Source organism: Pygocentrus nattereri, chromosome 8 (assembly GCF_015220715.1).
Source record: "Pygocentrus nattereri isolate fPygNat1 chromosome 8, fPygNat1.pri, whole genome shotgun sequence".
NCBI classification, from domain to species: domain Eukaryota; kingdom Metazoa; phylum Chordata; class Actinopteri; order Characiformes; family Serrasalmidae; genus Pygocentrus; species Pygocentrus nattereri.
Genome location: NC_051218.1, coordinates 10,538,196 through 10,554,313, shown reverse-complemented (window position 1 = coordinate 10,554,313; position 16,118 = coordinate 10,538,196). Strand labels below are relative to the sequence as shown.

Here is a 16,118-nt window from a genome sequence, read left to right as displayed (position 1 = left end):
CACTATGACTACATCCTTGTTTCTACGCTCAATGTCCATTTTATCAGCTCCACTTACTGTATAGCTGCACTTTGTAGTTCTACAGTTACAGACTGTAGTCCATCTGTTTCTCTGAAACTTTGCTAGCCCAACTTTTACCCTGTTCCTCAGTGGTCAGGACCCCCATTGACCCTCACAGAGCAGGTATTTGGGTGGTGGATCATTCTCAGCACTGCAGTTACAATGACGTGGTGGTGGTATGTTAGCGTGTGTTGTGCTGGTCTGAGTGGATCAGACACAGCAGTGCTGCTGGAGTTTTTAAACACCTCAGTGTCGCTGCTGGACTGAGAATAGTCCACCGATGAAAAATATCAAGCCAACAGTGTCCTGTGGGCAGCATCCTGTGGCCACAGATGAAGGACTAGAGGATGACCAATACAAACTGCGCAGTAGATGAGCTACCTCTGACTTTATATCTGCAAGGCGAACTGACAAGGTAGGAGTATCTTATTGAGTGGACAGTGTTTAAAAGCACACAGTGTTTAAAAACACCAGCAGCACTGCTGTGTCTGATCTACTCACACCAGCACAACACACACTAACACACCACCACCACATCAGCGGTACAGCATTGCTGAGAATGATCCACCACCCAAATAGTACCTACTCTCTGAAGGTCCATGGGGTCCTGGCCACTGAAGAACAGGGTAAAGGGGGGCTAACAAAGTATCAGAGAAAACCTGATGTGCCTCATAGTATTATGGACCACTTTCAAGATTTTTTTCATAATATTCATTTTGGGAGTGCATTTTAAACATAAAACAAATAACAATAATCCATTATTTTGATTATATTGACATTATGATTAATATACCCTTTATTTTTCATTACACTACTGCTATCCTTTCAAAAACATGTCCAAAATAATAAAAACTAGATTTACAGTATTTTGAAATGAAACTCTTTATTTTCTACCAGCTAAAACACAAATATCATCTTTAATATGTCCCAAAAGCAATTAAAATCTATACAAAGTCTGACACTAAGTATTAACAATATCAAAGATACTGTTTCTGTTTATTAAAGCTTCCATAAAACACCCTATAAATGAGTTATGCTCAGGAGAGAGCGAAGAGTGTGTATTGTCATTATTTAATTTACAACAATATTTATGTTTTTATCATTATTGCAATATTTCACAATTAACACACCATTAAGGGCTGAGATGACAGTATGAATTGCATATGTAATGTATACACACATGCACAGCTCAAAAACTTGTCCGGCCTGTGAAGTGCTTCAAGGAACACATCATTAAGGGCTGAGATAGACTACAGATCAAATTACATGCATAGCATGAGTGTGTACATATATGCACAGCTCAAAAACTACTCTGTCCTTAACTACCAGCCTGTGAAATCTAGTTAAAACCTGATCATTATTCAGTCTCTGTGTGTAGAAGTAATGGCTACTTTCACAACCCATCTGCATCACTATAAGGAGCTTTTTTGGGAATTCATAGGCCGATCTAGGCACAGGAATACATGTATGTATGCATTTTTGTAGGCCTATATTGAAAAATCTGTCCATGCTGAGTTTGTACAGCTGTACAGTGCACAGAAGTACGCTTACAGTCGTGCTGTAATTAACTATTAGTATTTATGGAGCTTCTGTAATAATGTATTTTTGGCACTTGGTTAAAGGTGAGAGTAGTGAGATTTCTCTTTAATATACAAGAAATTGGAGTCTATACTTGTTACACGCAGTTGTAAACACACTATTCGAACTGTAATTTACTGCTTATCGTATCATTACTGCAATATCAAACTACAGAAACACACTTTGCTTCCATATCATACAGCCCTAGTCGATACAGCTTTAAATTCCTATACAATGTTTTATGTGCTAATTAATTCCATTTTTTTAATATTGTGCTGAAAATGTCTTAACAGACACACACACTGAACACTATTCACATAGTAAAAATCCACACAAACCCACTTTCACCAGATACATAATCTATGACACAGTCTCAACCATTGACAATGTACAGGCATTCAAACTACTGGCACAACCCGACCATCGCAGCGGTCATCCAGCTGCCAAAAGCCATGTGTGTGTTTTGGCCTGGTCACTGCTGTCCTTTAGCAGACATTAGCATTAGCTATGAAGGCTCTGGTTATGCAGAGTGAGCGGTCTCGCCTGAAGCCTGGAGGGTCAGAAATTGAACAGCTCTGACAGGGCTTAGTGATGAGGGTGTAGGAGTCTTCACACTTTTCCTGAAGGGTTATAGAAATCAATCCCCCCTGCACACACATACACAAGTATCAAGACCCTTTTTATAGTTCCTCAAAGCTGAGCTCTTTCAGGCTTTACAGTACATGGGTTACTGCTTGAGCGCTCGCCCAGCACCAGAAGTTCAACTGTGAGCCTGTAAGTAGGAGAGAAATGAGTCACTCCAGACAACGACACTTTCTTAATGGAAAAGAGAGACGGCCCTCATAAGCTAGCCTGACTGCTGTCCGCTCTATGAATTAAAACTCCGTAAAAAAGAATGAGAGAGACTTCAGCTACGGATCAGAGGGATTTTCATCAATTTCAGTTTTATTGAGGCACTTGAATAAAACCTTCTTCCACAAAATATAAGATGTGTTGAATGCCTTAAAGTTTGATGTATCTTTATAACATCTCTTAAATGATAGTTTTGTTGGACTGTTGCATAATGTTTCATTCAAATTGACTCACATGATTTAAACATTCAAGAAATAGTCCAATATTTTCAAACACACATATGGTACTGTGCAAAAGTCATAGACCCCCCTTCATTTATTTCATTTATTTCATTTCCAGTCAAAACAGCCTGATGTTTAGTTGATAACTGTAATGTTTCTTCAGTGACACCAACTCCTAAACCATTCCTCTCAATTTTTCACCCTAAGGGTGGGATTTTCTCTATGGATTGGTTCCCTCCGTCTGCACCAAACCAACTGGACAGAGGTTGTGACACATATTAGAAGAAAATAACTGTGACAATATCCACTAAACTGTCAAGAAGCTGTTACTGAGAAAAGAAGAAAAATTGCACTAGAACACAAAGTTGACTTCTGAGCTATTCCTGAAGAGTTCAAATGTAACGTATTCTGTCTGCATAATGAAGGGTGAGCCAAAAGAAAATGGGTGACAAACAGGAGATTCCCAAACTCGGACCACCAAAACTGTCACCATCAGATAAATAGCACTTAAAGCTTTTAACTTTGAGAGAGAGGAGAACATCAAGCTGCTTCAGATCTAAAAAATTATACAGGTGTTTCTGCCCAGCCTTCCACCTTGAAAAGCTGCTGGCGTTCTCAGAACAATAGGCTGACCACTCTAAAGACCAGACCAACATCACTGAATGTGTTTGAGATGACTTGGATCGTGAGAAGCAAACAATACAAACCAACTTCTAAGACCGAACGTCAGAGGAAAATGAAAAAACTCCCTGCAGATCTCTCAAAAGTGAGAGTCTCCTGAAAAGAATGGAAGCTGTAATAAAAGTAAAGAGTCGAAACAATAAATACTGAAAAACTAAATACTGAAAAACTTGGTAACTAAATATCAGATTTTTCATTTAGATGGTTTGTCCTCAAAGTCTTTTATTTTTTGTAAAATTTAATGCTTTTAAAGTATAACAGAAGAGAAAAGCATGGCCAGAACACTCGCAGTCAAGCTAATGGCAAAACCATTTTATGGTTAAGATGCTCATTCATTATTCACATGTTAGCCTTAGGATGTGATGTCATAACTGTTTTTATGTTTGTGGTTGTACAACACTGCTCTGAACTCTGCACTGAATCCTGTGTGAGATCTTGTTTGGAGCCATATCTTGTTAGACTGCAAATAAAAAAAAAATTACTGCCAAATTATAAGTCTCATATAGTGGGAAAAATACTATTCCATGTGTGTAAAGTCTTACTGCTTAATTTGAAAATTGACTGAAAAAGACTGATCTCATCATATATCTGATACACTTGGATTAACACAAATTGGAATTAAAAGTCCATTAAGGGAGAGAGATGTGAAATAGACGACCTTAAATATCCATCCTGCGCAAACCTCCTTAAATCAATGGTCCTCCATCGCTTGTTGCCATAGCAACTGCAGAAGAAGTCTCATTTTCAGGCTCTTTCATTCACTGAGTGCCTTATGTATATTTGAGAACGTGCACAAGTGTAAATATGAGCGTGTGTGTGTGTGTGTATGTGAGTGTGTGTGCGGGTGAGAGAAAGAGGAACTTTACATCATCCTTCAGGATTTTTATGTGTTAAAAAACATGAATAAAACATTATGTTGAAATACATTCCTGCTTACTAATTTTGGTAAACGTCCTTTAAAATCAAATACATTTGTGTAGAAAATGAATATATCATCTTCAGATCAACGATAAAGACAGTAAAAAATAAAAATAACAATCTACATTCACGTGGCAGTCAAATTCACAAACATCCACATCTTTACAGATCAAGCACAGCATTCTTGCCTTGGGCCACTAAAAGCAGCAATCATGTGTCCAGCGCAATGAGATTAGTACATAGTGATCATTCCTTATGCGGGAGCTGTGACAGTAATGAGCAGTGAGGGAGATCATGCCGGGGTCAGACGGCTGCGGTGGGGTACAGGGGGTGGTTGAGGAGGTCTCACAAGGATGACGCTAAAACGTCAGTGGAAAAGCTTCAATGGTAATTTTAGTAATAGGAAGGAACATACTGTACACAGGAAAGAAGGCACTCTCAACACAACAGATTACACCAGGCTGCACTGACTAATAAGTGTACCGGAGAATGTACTCGGCCACACAGAGCGGCGAAAAATAGATCTGGGCTCCGATAGGGAGGGGAGTATTAGTAGTCATGTCACACAGAAGCACTTAACAGGCCGGTAGAAAGAGATATTGATTTTTCTGGCACTGTTAAATTGCATCCCAACTCAACAGAGGGTTTTATACATGGTAGATTTGTGTATAGAGCACAATGCTACATAATAAACACAGGAGGAGCAACAAATAAACGCATGTTCAGCCTTTACCACCGTGTGGAAACGTCTACAGACAACGATCCACTGTGGATGGCAGATATCCACTCTGAAACAAGCACTCACACCTATTTGTCACCCCCATTTGTCTTGTGTTTTCAGATAATGCGCCTTGGGCCTGTAGACCGAACTCGCTGCCAGCATGAGCCTAAATGCTTTCAAGTTGTATCGAGGTGCTCTCATCTGTGCACCTGTTGTATTAAAGGCGTCTTGATGGGGATCTCACGCATGGGAACTACATTCACTAAATGCAGTGAAAATGCCAGAAAATTGCACAGGGTGAAAAGAAGCTGGACTGAAATGATTGAAAACACATGGAAGGATAGAATGGGGAAAGACGCTGATCTGTAGGTGAACTGTTTATTATTATTCTTCTAGGCTATGTGTGTTAAAGCAAGATGATTTAAGAAGTACTAATATAAATAATACTGATTAGCTTCCCTAAAGTCACCTATACTGTATGAAGCTCTGAAAATGTTTCTTTAGTAAAAACAAACACCAAAATCATTATTTGCACTTTCTCTTCCTAAGGGTGGCGTTTTGTCAATGGTTTGGCTTCCTTGGTCTGCACCAAACCAGCTGGACAGACTTTATGACACATATTTGGGACAATAACTGTAATAATATCCACTAAACTGTCAGGAAGCAGTCATTGAGAAAAGAAGAAAATTTATACGGGAACACTGAAAGTTGACCCAGTGACTTTAAACATGGCACTGTCTTTTTCTCTAACCTATTGGTAACTTGCAAAAGATACTTTCTCTAGATTGACAAAGCACTTCTTGTAAGTCGCTCTGGATAAGAGCGTCTGCTAAATGCTGTAAATGTAAATGCACTGTCATAGTGTCAAAACTGTGTTTGTTTTCTGCCCTGCTAGATCTGCCCCTGTCAACTGTAAGTGTTATCATTGTGAAATGGAAGCGTCTAGGAGTAACAGCAGCTCTGCATGTTAGGAGCTTCACAAAATGAGTTTCCATGGCTGAGCAACTACACTAGCCTATAGATCAAAATGCACAATGAAAAGCATCGAATGCAGTGGTGCATGCTGCCACAAGACTCTGGAGCAGTGAAAATGTATTCTTTGGAGCGACAAATTTCGCTTCTCTATCTTGCCGTTTGATGGATGAGTCTGGGTTTGGCGAATGCCAGAAGAGCATTATCTACCTGACTGCATTGTGCAACTATAAAGTTTGGTGGACTAGGGATAGGGTTGGCCTAGACCCCTTAGTTCCAGTGAAGGGAAATCTTAATGCTTCAGCAGACCAAGCCATTTTGGACAATTATATGCTTCCAACTTTGGGGTTAAAGGGGGGGGGACAAATCCATATTAATGCCTATGGATTTACAATGGGATGTCACAAAGTCTCCTGTGTAGGTGTTCCAATACTCGGTAGTATATATGTTACTAATGTATGTAACTAAAGAAATAAAAGACTCTTCAACCATGTGTACAATCATCAGTGAACCATAGAGGAGGATCAGTGCAGTGCTTCTGCCTATCAACAGAGAGTCTTATGGTTTTCACTGCATAACTTGACCAAGAACCGCTGTTTTGGTGCAGCATGTAAAAACTGAAAATACCGTCACAATGTCCAGCGCAGGCAGCTGCTCACTACTGCACAAATATGTGTATGCATGAATGTGCGGACAGCAAATCAGAATGCAAGCAACAAAACCCTGATAGTTGTGGCCAGCTTTGTGTGCAAAAGATATCAGATGCCCAGTTCTGTGTAGGCAGAGTGTCTGACTACAGGATGTATAACACCATCTGGAGTTGGTGATTTGTTTTTGATTTAAGCATTCATGAATACTGATAAGAGCAAACAAGTTTAAAGGCATCATGCAATACCCCCTTGAAAGCGTCTGATTAAAGTGAGATAATGAACCTAAGCACACGTCTGAGAAGATCTGAACGTGCTTAAAGAAATTGCTGGTGCTCTCAGAACAATGAACCGACCACCCCACAGTCTAGACCTCGACATCACAGACTGTGTTTGGGATTACTCAGATTGTGAGAAGCAGAAAACACAACCAACTTCTAAAACTGAACTTCGGGGGTGTGTAAAATGGAAAATGTGGAAAGCAAGAATTCTGAAAAGAATGGACAAATTAAACACTGAAGAAATACACTTATATTTCTGTGCATATAAATTTAGTGCCATTTTTTGTTAAATATGTTTCCCATTTTTTCCTGACACTGAAAAATGAAAGAACTTGAAACTGAAAGTACTTTGGAAATTAAGTAAATAAAAGGGTGATCTTTTGCACAATACTGCATGTCTTGTGATATTCTAAAGCTACAAGCCATGAGAGATGATACATTATCATGGTTTTCCCATGACATGAAAAGGTGGATACTGTGCATTAATACATCATTACTGTGGGCGGTAATATGAGTGTATATGGAGTGTTTTATAATGGTCTAACCATGCCTTTGCATCTCTTTAAAACTGAAAATATTCTTTTTATAATCACCAGAGAGCTACAAAGAGATGATAAAATGCATGCAAAAAAGCAAAATTATTCACAAGTACCAAAGAAAATATGCAGAGAAGAGACAACAGCTTATTCTGGATTTTATCTGTATGGATGTCTTAAATCTGTACTGTGTTCTGCACCAGAGTTTGTTTGATAGTGGACTGCACAGTGGGTCTCGGTCCACTTATTTGTTGCAAAACAGAGTCTGAATGGTGTTCTCAATTGTTCTAATGAATACAATAAGAAATCCGTCAAACCAGGGGACATATTATTCAGCTCAAACCTGCCAAGTGTGAACACACTAAATGGATGAAAGGTTAAAATGTACAGAATCACAGTCACTCCATGGTCATGTCCAAGCTCACAAACAGAGAGCATGATAATCCTTCTTAGTGGACATTTTGGTGGGGTAATTTTTCATTTTTAATATCATTCTAAAGGAATCCGTGGTGGCTGACTCGACTGACTTTTGTGAAAGTAGACAAGCGGCCATGAGAAAAGCTTTAGCACACAATCCTGATTAATTCCTGGATGCTTCAGAAGATTCTTCAAAAGTCAGCCCAACTCATTCTTTCTTATTGATGTACTTATATACCATCTGTTGTTTCGGTCTTGATGTGCACTGTCTGTGTGTCCACATTGTGGAGACATCAGAATGATGCTTCATTATCTGTAAGCCTCTTCTTAGCCGGGTTGATGATTAACAGTCATAACCACTCAGCGACTCACACAGGAGAGGCTTCAAAGTAATTACAGCTAATTTTCACTTAAGTCGACGTGCTGTGAAATGACAGGATGACAGACTGGAAAACTATGTTGTTTGTGCTTTGAACTCAGGCTTCAGGAACGCACAGTCAACATCTCCACGGTAGCTGAGGGAGACATAACTTTCAAAAACGCAGTGAATGACCCTCCTGTCCACTGAAGCAGCGCGATAGTGTGCCCTAATCGTTTGTTGCGTAAGAGCTCAAAAGCAAGCTTTCCCCAAACACCCATATCATTCTCCTTACAGCTCTCGCAACACAGAGAGCCCACTCAGAGTGTCCCAAAGGGAAAATCAGGTTATGACACAACAGCAGTATAAACAGAGAAGGAGAAGCACGGAAATATACAGAGGCAGCCCTGAGTAATTTCAAAAAATTCATCAAAAATTATTTAAAAATTAGGTCATCATCAATATATATATATTAATCATCAATATATATTTTTCATAGTATAGCAAGGCACACATGAATCGTTCTACTAGGTCGGTGCCAAATGGGCACACTAATATGGACAGTTTCATGTCAAGAAAAAACACTTTTCTCCTTCATACTTTCAATTTTAAAGTCATATGCAAATGTTTGAATAGCAATGGTAATCATGATCATGTTCAGTTGATCTACATGTAAGTAAGTCAACACATCCTCTTCAACATGTAGTTTTTATCTCTTTTAGTGGCCATTTTTCACTTTTTTGTGTAGTTTAACATATTGGAAAAAATATCATCAAAAAAAAAAAAAAAAAAAATATATATATATATATATATATATATATATATATATATATATATACATACACACAGACACACACACACAGACACACACACACACACACACACACATATATATATATATATATATATATATATATATATATATATATATATATATATATATATATATATATAATAAAAATGGCAAAATGGTGTGTGTGTATATATATATATATATATACATAATTTTCCCATTTTTATTATGATATTATGTTATGTTATATATTATATAATAGAAAATAGAAAATGTGCCATAACCTTTTCACAGGCTACGTTTCATTTTTCCCAATATGTTACATTCAGTAAATAAACAGTATGTGTGTATTAAAATGGGTAGAAGTGTGTTCACTGTAGATGATGTGGTAGCTTAGAAAGTTCATTTTAGTAAGCTCTTTTTTTTCTGTGCCAAATAACAGAAAAGTCCAACTCCATCAGGCTGAACTGGGATGGAAACAGACAGGGACATTTCAGACTAAACTGGCTGCCAGTCTCTGTTATCAAGGTTAGACCTTCTAACGGCGATTTTTAACAGGGGTACTCTGAAATGACATTTTTGTGAAAACTGCAAGAATAAACAAAAAAAATATAGGACGTGTTCTGCTTGACACACCCTGCAGATGAAGAAAACAACAAATGATCAAAGTTGAATAAACACAAAATCTACTAGCTTTTAAACTGCCTTAAAGGCTTCAAGGCTTATTTGAAGTTAAATAATCATTATCATGTCACAAAATGTCATACAGTTTGACTAAATAAGCAGTGTGATGAGGTAGAAGTCACCTGATAAATTACTGTATTTTTACTGTATTTTTCTTAAAGCTGCACTATATAAGATTCTTTGGTTCAAGAAGCATTGCTGAGTAGGGACAGAAAAGAACTTGCTAAAATATGGTGTGTGCACTGCTGAAAATCACCTTTAAAGCCTGAAATAAAAATTCAAGTCAGAGGCATCATGTTCGATTTGGCAGGAGTTTTTCAGACCACGTCATACATGAAGGTTAAAAATAAATGCACATCTTACAGAAAACACTTCTGCACATTTTAGTGCACAATTACTTTCCCTAATTAAAAAAAATGTCTGTGCAAAACTATGAAACATTTTATATTTTGTTTTATTTTTTCAGTATGTTAAATTGAAAATAAACAGAAATTGTAATGAAAAAAGCCACATGTAAGTGTGCTTGTCGCAGAGATGTGTTAAATTATTTTCACTTAGAAAATCAACGGTATTAGTAGATTTGTGTAGATTTGCATTGCATGCTGTGGACTGAAATGTTAACATTAATGGACTTAATGAGAAGTTGTAATGATATTCATATATTGCACTAATCGCTCTCCCGTGAGAGAAATTCTAGACTGTCTCGCACACACACACATACACACACACACACATACACACACACACACACACAAGTAAAAGAGAGAGTTCCAAAGCCACATCCAGGGGGTGACTTCAGTCACTACAGGGGAGTCACTCTGGAATTAAGCTATAGATCCCTGTGGGAAACTAAGAAGTATTATACGTTCATAATCGTACTCATTCAAACCATCGGGACACTTAAGCTGAACAGAAAATGCTGAGAATTTTCATCAGGTGGAAGGTCACACTCTGTGAGAACCTGAGCAGAGACAGTGCAAAATTTACTGTCATATCCCAACAGCTCAATAAAGGGCCCATATTTTAACTCCAGTGTGTTTGTGATGTCAAGAAAACCAACACATTAACATACATCCACCTATTCAGCCAAAAGCACTTTAGACCCACCCATTCATGCTGGAGCAACAAGGAGTGTTTCAGTCCAGAATGCTTTTTGTACAAGGCACAATATAGGACAGCTAATCAGAACAGAGCTCATTTACATACGCCACGCTTAAAGACACAGTAACAAAAACAGCCTGTTTAATTCTAAGGGATAAAGAGAGGTTGCAAAAATGTCACATAGAAAAGAATTATGGCTGTTTTTGGTACATAAATCACACAAAATGTTATAAGTGCACCTCAGGAGAAAATACAAACACAACAAAAGTATAATACACTGTTTAAACACTAACAGGGAATCATTATATATACATATTGTTTAGCATTATTTGTCACATTTATCACAATTACATTAGTCCTCTGTTCTTCTCTGTCAGTTTTTTTCACCAACACAGCAACTGTTGCTTTTGAAACATTATCATCAGCTTACTTGTCAATCAATAATATCCGATTACATTGCCCTGTCATCCAAGCCTATACAGAGGTCTGTTTTTATACCCTGTCAGGACATGAGGTCAAACATAAGTTCAGTACACAAACATAAGTAACCTCAATAACTAAAAGGAAATTGTTTCTGTCAAAACATGGAACTTCACATAAAACCACTTTAAAAGTGTTTTTGGTTCTGCAAGTTAGCTCTGTTGTTCTCTGGTTTACAAAGAACACTTCTGTCTTGAAAATCTAAAAAACAAGGACAATGTAATACTTCACTATACTTTTGAGGACCTAATCAACAGTAAACCTCGTTACTCTGATCTGAAGCTAGGGCTGGGCTATAAGTGTATCTCAATATTTTTTCAGCCTTCTGGCAATGAACAATATGCATTTCAATATTCATACATTCTCTCTGAAATTTTGTCTGGACAGCTTACATAACTGCAATGATTCAAAACCAAAATTCAACTGTATTCAGAACTGAATTGTAGTTAAAACAATCTATGAACTGTATCCAGTCCATTATTTCATTTGTAGTGTACAGGATGCTGCTCAAGGTGGGGTAAGAGCTTGTTTTATTGGTACTAAATGTCCCTCCCAGTCTCTCTTTCTCTAGGCTTTTAGCAGACACTCTAATCCAGAGCAGCCTGTATTCCCACCTGAATGGGGAATCGAACCCTGCTCTCCTGTGTGCAGGTGATCAATGAGTCGCTTTACATGTTCAATTATTCTTTAAAGTTTAATTTTCCTGAGGCTTAACAAGCTCAAATTCAAGAGACAGAGAGGTCACGCGACTGCCAGTCTTCAATCAACTGTGTGCTTAAAATGTGCACAATGAGAGGTATTAATATTCACATTGTCGGCTAATTTTGTATATAATCGCAAACATACTGTAAATATCCAATAAATCAGCTAGCCCTACCTGAAATCCAAACAAATCCAATGGTTCACTCTAAGCTCATTCACACCTGACAGCATGTGCTTTCGGTGATCTGATCATAAGTGGATAGCCATGTGACCACTCAAGCATTCCTGGGACATAGACAATCTGAGATATGTCTTCATATGTCTGGCTAAGTTAGATTCATTTACTGAACGTTTATGACGACAACCAGCTACCACAATGTGAACTCATAGTTTCAAAAGTGGTCTCTACAGTGCTGTGAAAAAGTATTTGCCCCTTCCCAATTTCTTTAATTTTTGCATGTTTGTCACACTTGAATGTCTCAGATCATCAAGCTACTTTTAATATTAGACAGTGATAACACAAGTGAGCAAAAAATGCTGCTTTTAAAGGAAGATTTCATTTCTTGAAGGAAAAATGCTGTTCAGCCCTACCTGGCCCTATGTGAAAAAGTAATTGCAGCCTTGTCTACTAAATCAACCAGCTAACCAAATTCAAATCATTATTGGGTTCAATTTCACTAGCTGCACCCAGGCATGACTGCTGCCAGACCTTCTGAATCTACACATCACTTAAATAGAACCTGTCTGACATTGTGAAGCAGGCACACCAGAAGCAACACATGACACCACGCTGTCAAGAGATTAAAAAAAAAGAAGTGAAACAAAGTAATTTAAATTTACCAGTCTTACAAAGCCATTGCTAAGGCTCTGGGACTTCAGCAAACCACAGTGAGAGTCATTATGCACAAATTAAGAAAACTTAGAACAGTGGTGAACCTTCTCAGGAGTGGCTGGGCTACCAAGATTTCACCAAGTGTGCATCAACAACTCATCCATGAGGTTACAAAAGAACCCAGACAAACATCTAAAGAACTGCAGGCCTCATTTGCCTCAGATGTAAATGTACATAGTTCCACAATAAGTAAGACAGTGGACAAAAATGGCATTTATGGTAAAATTTCAAGGCACAAACCACTGCTGACCAAACAGAACACAAAGACCCATCTGCTAAAAGCATCTAGATGATCCCCAAGACTTTTGGGATAAAATTCTGTGGACTGATGAATCAAAGGTGGACCTTTTTGAAAGACATGGGTCCCATTACATCTGGCATACAGCTAACACCACATTCCACCATAAGAACATCATACCAACAGTCAAACATGGTGGTGGTCTGGGGCTGCTTTGCTTCTGCAGGACCTGGACGACGCTTCATAATTGATGGAACTATAAATTGTGCTCTCTAAGAAAATCCTGAAGGAGAGTGTCTGCCCACCAGTTTGTGACCTAAAGCTCAAGCACAACTGGGTTTGCAGATGCACAATGACCCGAAGCTCACAAACAAGTCCACCTCTGAATGGCTCAAAAGAAACAAAGTTAAAGCCCTGACTTGAATTCCACTGAAATGCTTTGGACCTTAAACAGTGGCAGTTCATGCTCAAAAACCCAATGTAGCTGCATAAAAACAATTCTGCAAAGTGGGCCACAATTCCTCCACAACAATGTAAAAGACCCATCGCAAGTTTGATTTCTTTTGTTATTGGCAAGGGTGGCACAACCAGTCATTAGGCTTGGGGGGGCAATTACTTTTTCACATGGATAACTTAGGACTTGAATAACTCTTTATTTTCAATAAATGCAATGATCATTTAAAAACTCCATTTTGTGTTTATATGGGTTGTCTTCAATTTCTATTAAAATTAGTCGAATGGCCTGAAACATTTAAATGTGACAATTTACCAAAAATAGAAGAAATCAGGTGGGGGCAAATACTTTTTCACAGCACTGTAGCTAGTTAACTAACATTAGCAAACTTCTATTACATTTTTCCCTGTACCTCTCTATATAGGGTACTACTCAGGTCTTAAGACATTATGTATTTTATGTCTATAGAAAGCTCTGCTCATCATTTTAACCCCTACATAAGGAGTTTGGAATCATTTCAGATTCACTTGATGGTATAAGGTTAACTAACATCGTCCTCCTGTGAACTCTAGCAACAACAAGCAAATGACAAAGCTTTTAAACATTTCTGATCAGTCTCTCACACTTTCATGAGACGAGAGAGCATAATGATAACTTATAGCAATACAATGTGTAGCTACCTGCATCTGTCTGTCGTTTTTTTGGCCTCTGATGGGCGATGGCGCTTCGAAGCCATTCTGTCACGTCTGCTGCTACTACACTCGTATGGATAGCAGAAAAAAAACATAGTTCAATGTTGGTACACGTGACCAGCCACACTTAGACTGGACATCAGTCAAAACTGCTTAGGCCTGCCGGGGTTAAAAATCCCCAGCAGTCTTCTGAAATGTGTAATAGGCTTATCTGATAAATAACTCTACATAAATAAATGACATCATTCAGCAAGTGGGGACCCTACATAGCTTGCATAGTTTGCTGATAGGAAGAACCAACACCCATAAGCGGTCACTAGAGACATTCGAGACACACGGAAATGCCAGATGTAAGCGGCTACACATCTCACTGTCCACTTGTGATCAGATTGCTTGAGATGGATGCTTCGCCAAGCATGAACTGCCTCTGCAGGCCTAATCTGAAAGCTATAACTAGCTATAACCATAACCAAGATACAAGAAGCAATTACTGGCAAACATTCTGTACTTTATTAAGATTGTACAGATTTCTCTTGCTAGGACATGTACTAGAGAAAGTCGAGTACATCAACACACTATAATACTCGAGTACACTTACCATCGTCCTCGCATTCCTCTGGAGGTTTGGCCTTTTTTGCTAATCGTGGATCAAGCCATGATGTTGTTTTGGTGTTGTGACTGAGGAGGCACAGAGAAAGAAACACGTTTAATGCATCTACCACTGACTGTTTGCTAAAGCATTCACTGATAAATTCTCCTACAGCCTTATCAGACTGCAAATGGGATCACTTTGCCAGGACTGAAGACCTCTACATTTATACCAGCATGGAGTTACTCCATCTTCTCCTTCCATAATACAGCTGGCTATACATGATTTCATCAGCCAGCAGGTTATAAAGAGCTATTAAGGATTTCCAGTTAGATAAAGTGTTGCCGTGTAGCGGTTTTAAGTACACGATGAGTAAGATTCACGACTCGATATCCCACAAGCTTTCGCTACGGTGGGCGGCACAGTTCCAGTTAGCAGAATGGCAATCAATAATTTTAATGAGCCCCCTGCCTCCCATAACATGAAGAAAGAGGGGGAAAGGAGGAGAATAACTCTCCCTCTTTCTCTCCTTCTGGCACTGAATCTCAGTTTCTCTCCCTTTTTTCCCCTTCTCTCTCTCTCTCTCTCTCTCTCTCTCTCTCTCTCACTCTCTCACTCTCTCACTCTCTCACTCTCTCACTCTTCTCTCTCTCTGGCTCTTTCTCTCTCTCTTTTTTTATCCCTCTCCCTCAAAGGACCTCTGTGTGTCTTTTTTCGTTTCTCACTGTATCTTCTTCTCTCTCTTCTGTCTCTCGTGCTCCTCCATCTCACCTGTATCTCTCTCTTCCTGAATCTCTTTTCCTGTATCTCTCTTTCCCTACATCTCTTTCCCTGTATCTCTCTCTTCCTGTATCTCTTTCCCTGTATCTCTCTCTTTCTGTATATCTCTTTCCCTGTATCTCTCTTTCCCTACATCTCTTTCCCTGTATCTCTCTCTTCCTGTATCTCTTTCCCTGTATCTCTCTCTTCCTGTATCTCTTTCCTTGTATCTCTCTTTCCCTATATCTCTTTCCCTGTATCTCTCTCTTCCTGTATCTCTTTCCCTGTATCTCTCTCTTCCTGTATCTCTCTTTCCCTATATCTCTTTCCCTGTATCTCTCTCTTTCCCTATATCTTTCCCCTATATCACTTTCTCTCCCTCTCTTACCCTGTATCTCTCTTACCCTGTTTCTCTCTCTCTAACTCTCCCACCCTGTATATCACTTTCTCTCCCTCTCTTACCCTGTATCTCTCTCTATCTCCCTCCTTCAC

The 16,118-nt window shown here is 38.7% G+C and overlaps 1 protein-coding gene across 11 annotated transcripts in view; it reads right to left on the bottom strand.

The window, feature by feature from the left end:
• magi2b (membrane associated guanylate kinase, WW and PDZ domain containing 2b) overlaps positions 1-16,118 on the bottom strand; it is a 161,447-nt gene that overhangs the window by 59,552 nt on the left and 85,777 nt on the right. For 6 of the 11 annotated variants that reach the window (XM_017690309.2, XM_017690310.2, XM_017690307.2 and 3 more), the window contains exons 6-7: positions 14,877-14,956; positions 14,267-14,341 (exon numbers count right to left, since the gene is read on the bottom strand). In XM_017690309.2, the coding sequence (XP_017545798.1) occupies positions 14,267-14,341; positions 14,877-14,956 (155 nt within the window). The remainder of the gene's footprint in view (positions 1-14,266; positions 14,342-14,876; positions 14,957-16,118) is intronic. The other 5 variants (XM_017690311.2, XM_037540471.1, XM_037540473.1 and 2 more) reach the window with 1 other exon arrangement.